Genomic DNA, 8,634 nt, shown 5'->3' with positions numbered 1-8,634 from the left:
AAAGAAACAATGTATTCCATTTTTTGTAGAAAAGGAATCTGTAAATCATTGTTGATTCAAAACATAGATAGGTTCTCGCATGATTGTCGCATTAAAAGACGAGCATATAATTTCCCAGATTCTTCTGGGTCAACTGTTAGGGACATGGGTCAGCACACTGGTATGTCGCTCTGTTTAATTACTAAGAAATTAGCAAAAATGTGGTTAATAGAAGAGAAATACTTTGTGTTGGATCAAACTTTTAAGATTTTGTCCGTTAAAAATCTCCCCATAAAAAATAAAGCGTCTCCTGGACTGTAAATGGTCCGTGGGCAGCACTTTGGACACCTGTGATCTACTTTGTGTCGGTTCCACCACACAAAATCCCGATGAAATACATAAATATGTGTGATTTTAACGTGAAGGCGAAATGTGAACATTTATTTTAACGTTTCTTTCCCAAGAAGGCCTTAAATTATCAGAGGAATTGCCAAAGCAACCAGGGATTCAGTTTGAGTCTCCATCATGCATTAGGGTCTTGAAATCCTAATAAGAAATGCCACACATGGTTCAGTCAGCTGAAACATATTCACAGACATTTTATTTTTGATTGAAATTATTTCACATCAGTTATTTTTCCTGTCAAAGAGCCTTTGTTTTTTTATTACAACAGCCACAGAGCAGCAGCAATAATAATAATTGATAATAACAGTAATATTAACCCAGCAGAAGAAGCAGATCAATGCAACTGAAAAAGAGAAAAAAGGTGATGGACGCCCCTTTTCCAGCTGCCAACAACCATTTCAGCACAAAGAATAAAAACTGTTCAACCAGATTTATCAGGATGTGCCACATCTGGCTGCCTTCATTCCTCAACATCTGCCAGGACTCAACTCAGACACGTAGAAACGCTTTACAGATTGCCCACAATGACAAAAAAAAAACAACAAAAAAGATGGCGGCGAGAGGGGAAGAAGCTCCACAGGATACAGAGACCGGACAGGAGAGGGGGGTCTATTCAACCATAAAACACAGAAACCCTTGAGCTCTGCACGCTTGTTCATGGAACAGTTCTTGGAGATCCAGCTCTCATGCCTGTATGTTAGGAACCAAAACTAGGACCAGGTTGGGTCAGGATGTGCAGCATTAAGGTCATTCCTTTAGGCTGGGAATAAAGGTGTTCAGTAATTTTCCTCTTAATGTCTCTAAAGCCTAAGATTCCCCCTGAGCCTGAGAGCTTTAGGCCTTTTTCCAACTTTAAACAAAGAATTAAAACAGCCTTAGTAAGATCAATCACCATACAGCCATATTCAATAAATTAGAATATGAGTTACCATAGGCTTGTCAAATTAAAAGTACCTTTTGAAAATATCCTTTAAGCAGATATTAAACATACATTTCATTTCATTAAGATCAAATTTCTGTATTAAAATTGTTTTATTGGTCTGATGTAACTAAAATGTCATATTTTCGTTCGCTGTAAACAAAATCATAACAGAAATAAAGGTTTTGAAACACCAGTCCGCGTGAAGGGGCGGAAAACACGTATAGTTCTCGACGCACCCATCACGGGTTCGAGTCCCGACCCGTCGACCTGTGCTGCAGGTTTCCTTCCCTCCAACCTATTTCCTGGCGGACAACTTGCATAATAAAGGACACTGAATATGTATTTTAATTCATTGAATGAGAATGTATGTTTTCACTTCTTCCCCTCAATTAATGTCGGACCTCTCAAGTGCTCGTAGAGAATTACCACCCCCTGCTGGTCAGCTGGTGGTAATGGAGGGATAAAAGAATTTGCAAGTTTTTTATCTATGGAATAAACGGTAGAAAATGACTGGGTTTTTTATCTTATTTTCCAAAACATCCGGTTAAAACTTTTTGCTCCATTTGGGCATACACTGACAGAACCATTTCCACTTTGTGTCAAACCTTCATATCATACAAACTGTTGCAATTTAGGCTCCTTAAAGAAGGATGTTGTCGCCTTTCACGAAGTTTCATGACAAATTGTTTTCAGTCTTTCAGCCTAACCGCTTCAATAAGGAAAGTTAATGTATAAAAAACATTTTAAATCATTGTTCTTCATCTCCCTCTAACCGACCCTGATAGACCAGATAAAAGCACTCAGGGGTTAAAAGCTATGAAGGGCAAACAAAAACGGTCAAATCCGAGCTGCTGATGTGGAACCACCCCTTCAGTGGGAGGGTTGCACCTCTGATATGATTATCCGAACAACATTCTTTAAGAAAAGAGAAATATGTGCATTATTATTATTATTATTTTATATAAAAAATGGCCACATTTAAACGAATAAAGCTCAGCTACGGTCAGATCGGCTTTCATCGACCCTCCTGAACTGGCCTGTTGGGGGATCAAATCCCAACGTTTCAGTCGCTCGCCTTCGGGAGATAGTGATCAAACCCCCTTTATCAGATTTGTACAAACCTTTTCTATAAAATAGAAATTACAAAATAAAAATATTAGATGATGCAGGAACGCAGACGTGCAAAAAAAAAAAAAAAAAAAAATACAGCAACAACACAGGAAAAGAGACTCTGATTAAAGTGATTAAATCATCAGAGGAGAGCTGGAAACTTAAAATAATATGCATTAAAACATTTCTTTTTTTATGATTACAGTGCACTTTGTGTGAAAAAACAAGGAAAACAACCACACACAAAGATGAAGGCAACACGAGGATGAAAACCAAGCTGAGAAGAAGAAAACGGGGGAAGGAGGATGGAAAGGTTTCCAAAAAGACGACTATGTACACCGGTATGTACAGGACAGCCGGACCCGAACCTCGGACTGGGTCTTTATAGTTATGGACCGGAACAGAAATGGCACCAAAATAAATAGGAAACAAAACGTCCTGTCCTGTGGGAAAGCTCGGTAGGTCAACACCAATAAATTAACCAAATGGATGCTGTCCGACGTGTGTTTGAAACTGGGGGAAAGGTCAAAAGGTCGGTTCCGAGGGAATGTAGCAAACAAACGTCCTCCAATCGATCCGATCTAATATGTACATGAATTCATCCGTTCGGATAATTTCCTCCAGTAGAGCTCGGAACAAAAATTGGCCGGATACTGACGTTTTTTTGGCAAAAAAATGTCCTTGAACAGTTAGTTTCCAGAGCCAAAAAGAGTCAGAGAGGAGATAAAAAAAAATCTCCCAGTCTGAGCTGGTGACGAACTACAGGTTCCGGGCTCCTCAACATGGCGTCGCTCGGAGTTTAGTGGTTTTCCTCTTCCCTCCGGATACAAACAAAAAACAAAAACAACTGCTGCCACGTTTCATCCCAAAAACACGTGGAACATAAACGCGTCCACGCCTGGAAAAAATATGTTTATTCAAGATCTTATAAAACTCTTGATTTCCTTTTCCGTGTGACGGAAAAGAGGAGGAGTTTTTCCCAGTGACAGCCCGGGAAAAACTGAAAAGCGGACTGGACTCACTCGTTCAGAGTTCGGTTGGTCCGTTCAGGGAGCTACATCGTGGACCGGATCAGAGTCAAGCAGGTGTTGTGTCGAGCCAAGTTTTCGCGTCCAGATGTGTTTCCCCACCAGCTCAATTGTATCAAAATGCAGACTCAATGCCATTTGGTGCCCACAGTATGAAGCCCTTTCCGGTTTGTTATAAAAGCTACTTCCGGTTAGCGCATGTTGCGAGGAAACCCCAGCAAAGTTGTCCTCCGGTTGTCTGAGGAGTTGTCAATGTAAATCTGAATCAAAGTTAGGGTTGTGGGTCAGGGTGGGGTTAGGTCTAGGCTTTACAGAATGAAAGTAAAGAACTTACGACCTGGAAAGGGCCCAAGAACGGTTCCTACACCCTGGTTCTTCGTTTTACCGCCATGGTGCATTCAGGTCCACTAGTACAATAGATTACCATTACTGACATACTTTCTAAATTATTCTTTTAATGAAATGTCACCAATGTCATACATAATTTAGTTAAATCTGAAAATCGGACCAAAACTGGTGTCACTTCTATACTTGCCACTCTTTGTGTTGGTGCAATGTAATAATTTGTTAATCTAAACCTCTGTGGATGCAAAGTATAAAATCAGACATGTCACTTTCCACAGTGAAGACCTCCATTATGACGTGATTTTTAATTTCTTTTTTCCGTGTGGGAACTTTTGCTGTTTTTGTGTCCGCATCTATTCTGAATTATCACTGCCTAAAATATGGAGTTTGAAGACTAAAAAGGATCAATGTGATGAGCTTCCTTCACATCAAACTTTATTTGTAGGGCACATTTCCTACAGTCAAGCCTTGTGGCAGTTAAAAATAGACTAGAGACCCACACTAGAAATGATTAACCTAAACAAAAATCAAAATATAAAATTTAATATGTGTTTCTTTAATAAAAGGGATTTCAACATATGTTTGAAATTGTGACAGACTAACCACGCCTAAGTAGACAAAGCCTCTAGAGACGTACTGCTTATAGTGAATATAGTATTAGTCAGTCAGTCAGTCAGTCATTTTCTACCGCTTATTCCATAGTGGGTCGCGGGGGAGCTGGTGCCTATCTCCAGCAGTCTATGGGCGAGAGGCGGGGTACACCCTGGACAGGTCGCCAGTCCATCGCAGGGCAACACACAAACAACCAAGCATACACCTAAGGGCAATTTAGAGTGACCAATTAACAGGCATGTCTTTGGACTGTGGGAGGAAGCCGGAGTCTTTGGTTGTATTTCATGATATTAAAGTTTGCTAATATAATTTTAGATGCATTTTAATATTGATTGTCTAGTGTACGAGGTGTATTTAAATGCACCATGAGGTTAGTGACGCTGACCTCAGGACAGAATTAGTGGGGAACACATTTCAGTGGGGAAACTGGTCTGGACACGACACCTGAACATTTCCAGCTTTCATCAGACAAGGCTGGCCTCACAGGAAGGCTCCGAAGGAACAATGGCTGGATCCGTTTAGGGCAAAAGACGGGTGAAGGGAGCAGCCCCTGTGCAGCCCGAATAAAACGGGCCCTTAACTTTTGTAAAAAATTAAAAAATAAACAGAGCTTCTCCCGGGAAGAGGAGAGGAAGGGATGAGGTCCACGGAGAAACGTTGACCTTTCCTTCCCGGCTGCCCCGCAGTGGTTGGGGATGAAGCTGAAGAATTCTCCTTCACCGCCTTCGACGTGTTGGAGAACAGGTGCTGAGGTTCTGGTGTAGAGATGCAGTTGATGGTGGAGTGTGTGTTTGTTAAGTTTGTGTGTGTGTGTGTGTGTGTCTGTGTCTGTGAGAGTGATCATGTAAAGGGCAGGGGGCTGTGATGGATCACCAGGCCTCTGTGTACCGGACATCAACGTCTTTCAGGTTGGGCAGTTTGGCCTGCAGAGACAGATCAAGAGGTTTTCACACACTATAAATGTGTTTTGTTGTTTACGGTTTGGATTTGTTGCAGGTTACCAGTTGAAACATCTCTTGATCTGACTGTCAGAGTAACAAAAGTCTTTGCATCATGAGTACATTTCAGTTTAGTTTTTATAGCTGTGCTTCAGATCTGTAGAGCTACTAAATATCTCTAAGGAGAATCCTTAACGAAACCTCAGCAGCTGCTGGGAGTTACCTTGAGGTCCTCGTATGTGTCCGCTGTGAGCTTGGTGCTATTCATGTTCAGACTGCACAGGCTCTTCATGGCTAAAACACAAACAGCAGCTTCATCAGCACAGCTACCAGGCAGCTGACCTGCTCTAACAGGAGTGTGTTTTATCAGTGTTTGTTCTCTTACAGCTCAGAGCCAGCAGACCAGCATCAGTGACCGGAGTCTCACACAGGTTCAGGACCTGAAGACACGCCAGATGTTCAGATAACAACCTTAGTCCTGCATCCCCGAACTGAAAAGCACAAACAAACCACAGATGAGTCATTTCACAGCTTCATCCTTCTTCTGCCTGTTTGTGTTGTCCGATCGCAGACCTGTGTGGACCAGAGGTTGAGCTGTTTGAGTGAAGGCAGCTTGATAAGCTGCTCGGCACAGGCACTGGTGACATTGGTGAAGGCCAGGCTCAAGTTCTCCAAGTTCCCAAAGGAGCCTGAACTCAGCAGGCGGGCCAGATCTGCATCCTGCAGTTAGGAGGAGGAGAAGTTCATGAAAAAGACAAACCCAACGTTTTTACCATCTGTGTTAGCCAGGAAGGAGAGCCAGATTATTTAACAGACTTAAGGTGAACTTACCGTGGACTTGGAGGGCAGAGTCAGTCGGGTCGGACCTCCTTTTCTTTGCTGAAGAGAACAAAAAAGAAAAGTTGGAGTCTGAGCTGAAGGAATGTCAGGAATATTTTGTGTTTTAAAACACAAAATAGTTAATGAATGTGAAAACATTTTTGCCCAAACAAGAAAACAGAGAAAAATGGATGCAGTGGGCATGTAGGTAAGACCCACAGATGCAGAAAGGTCGGTATTTAAAGCAACATTCCCTGAGGTTAGGTCCAGGTATTAAAAACATGCAGTACTGCAAATGTCCCGCCCCTCCTTCAATCTCCACCATATCATAGAGGAACAGCCCAATCACCTCATTTAGGTTGGTTCTGGAGAGCTTTGCTCCTGGTAGGCTCTCCCAGTGCAAACTGGTCCTGGCAAGTGTCTAGAATGAAAGGGATTTAGTAACCCCAATGATGAATTCAAGACGATTAGACCAAGTTACTGTGCTGGAATTAGGGATACGGAGTCAGGTCTGAGGGAATGACTTGTTAATGGTTTGACGAGTCGAGTTTAACCTGAATTAACCAGATGAGATCAACCTCCTGTGCACGAAGCACCTGCAGGAGGCGCCGTCATGGGCTGTAGACGTAGGCCATAGACACCTTGGTCTGATCCCTGAATGCTGGAACTGACTTTAGAGACATGGGCTGTCAACAGAAACGGGTGGACTGCCACCATCAGGCCGGGAATGAGTTCTAACCCAAGATCTGAGCACTCTCTGCAGAGATGTCCACGTAGTGCCCGTTTGATGTGGTGAAGAGGCAACCTGGGGCCAAGAGCTGTGGGTAATGACGAAAAGAATGGGATCACAGAGACACTTGAATGAAGGGGGCGGGGGGGTCTAACCTTAGGGATAAGATGAGGAACTCAGATGTTCAAGAGTAGTTCAGAGTACAGTCGCTGCTTCTTTGCATCAGAAGTTCTCAGTAGGTTTGTTTCAGACATCCGGATAAGAATGGCTTCCTGAAGGGTTGAAGACATCTTTCACTCAGAAGAGGACTTGAGGGAACCTCAGGATGTAATGGATGGATTATTTCTCACAGCTGGTTTGAGAAAGCTTTAAAATCTGCCCAGATGAGCTGGAGCAGGTATCTGGGAAGAGGGAGACCCGAGGAGCTCTGCTAAAGCTGCTGTTTTACCGTCAGCAGTTGGAATCTCCACATCTAGTGGAGACAAGTGTAACGAACAGGAGCTATACAAACAATTTGCCCAAAATCCTGAAAAATCAGTCAGTTTGTTGTAATGACATTTTACGACTGTAACTCAGAAAAACGGCCGACGCATGTACAGAGAAACCGCTGCCTTCTGTTGTCCATTCAGTACCGTTTGGGCCACAGCGTGTGAACTGAAACCCGTACTGGAGTGTTGGAGCAGAAACTCACCAGCTCTTTGAGCTCCCGTTGACGATCGCAGAGCTGCTCATACATGCGGAAGCCCACCTGCGTGCTCTGCAGAGTGGAGATGATCTGCAGCTGCGTATCTTTGTTCTCGATGATGTTGTACTCCAGCATCAGACACAAGATCTGAGAACACAAGCAAATATAAGATCTGTAAAATAAGCGGCTTTCTTTCAGTAGATTTCAGTCATTTTACTCAGTTAGGAGAAAAACGAAAGATCCCACGGTAGTCCAACTATTTGGCACGCCAAACAACCTCCAAGCACTTTCAATCCATGACCTCTTGTTTCCCTGAGGTATAAATACGACGTGACACCACACACAGAGACGAGGAAGGAAAGGGACATAAGATCATCTACAAAGCTCACTGTTAGAGAACTGCAGCAAACTGCTTTGGTCTCCATGTGATGCTATCTCCATGCCAACGGGTTGTTTGGGAGGCATGACAGGAAAAAATGTTTTTTCTGTCCTAAAATCACCCATTCGGAGTTTGCTCAACTCCACTGGGACTTTAACTGGAGCTATGAGACTAAGACTGAGCTTCCCATCAACAAACACTGTCGGTGGATCTGCCGAGAAACAGAGGATCAATACGTGGAAAAGCCCCTTATGCCCACTGTTCAGTATGGTGGAGGATCTGTGATGCTGTGGGCCCTGGGAACCTTGTTAGAGAGCATGGCAGCATGGACTTTTAATCTCCAGGATCTTCGGAATTAAAATCTGTTGGCCTCTAACAGAAAAACTAAAATGGTTTGTTGCCGGGTCTTTTAGCTGGATAATAATCCACAACTTATGGCCAAATGAACAAAGACAGCGTTCACTAGACTCAAAACTGCCTTCCATGGCCATCTCAGCTCTGAAACCTAAATCCTGAAGAAATCCCCACAGGCTGAGCAGGGAACTTGGGACTCTGGACCACTGCGGTCATCCCTCTCATTTCATGCTCCAACCTTGTGAAATATTAGAAAAGTGGGGTTCTTCTGTGGTCTCGACATAGTGGAGTTCTCTGTTTTTACCAATGTGCTATACTCAAGAGCTAT

General features: G+C 43.1%; 1 protein-coding gene across 1 annotated transcript in view; it reads right to left on the bottom strand.

The window, feature by feature from the left end:
• Window positions 1-548: 548 nt before the first annotated feature.
• LOC124884625 (c-Maf inducing protein) overlaps window positions 549-8,634 on the bottom strand; it is a 45,511-nt gene continuing 37,425 nt past the window's right edge. The window contains exons 17-22 of the mRNA XM_047392654.1: window positions 7,580-7,720; window positions 6,171-6,218; window positions 5,913-6,059; window positions 5,725-5,830; window positions 5,563-5,633; window positions 549-5,324 (exon numbers count right to left, since the gene is read on the bottom strand). Coding sequence (XP_047248610.1) covers window positions 5,271-5,324; window positions 5,563-5,633; window positions 5,725-5,830; window positions 5,913-6,059; window positions 6,171-6,218; window positions 7,580-7,720 — 567 coding nt within the window. The 3' untranslated portion in view covers window positions 549-5,270. The remainder of the gene's footprint in view (window positions 5,325-5,562; window positions 5,634-5,724; window positions 5,831-5,912; window positions 6,060-6,170; window positions 6,219-7,579; window positions 7,721-8,634) is intronic.

Source organism: Girardinichthys multiradiatus, chromosome 2 (assembly GCF_021462225.1).
Source record: "Girardinichthys multiradiatus isolate DD_20200921_A chromosome 2, DD_fGirMul_XY1, whole genome shotgun sequence".
NCBI classification, from domain to species: domain Eukaryota; kingdom Metazoa; phylum Chordata; class Actinopteri; order Cyprinodontiformes; family Goodeidae; genus Girardinichthys; species Girardinichthys multiradiatus.
This window is presented reverse-complemented; position numbering and strand designations above follow the sequence as displayed.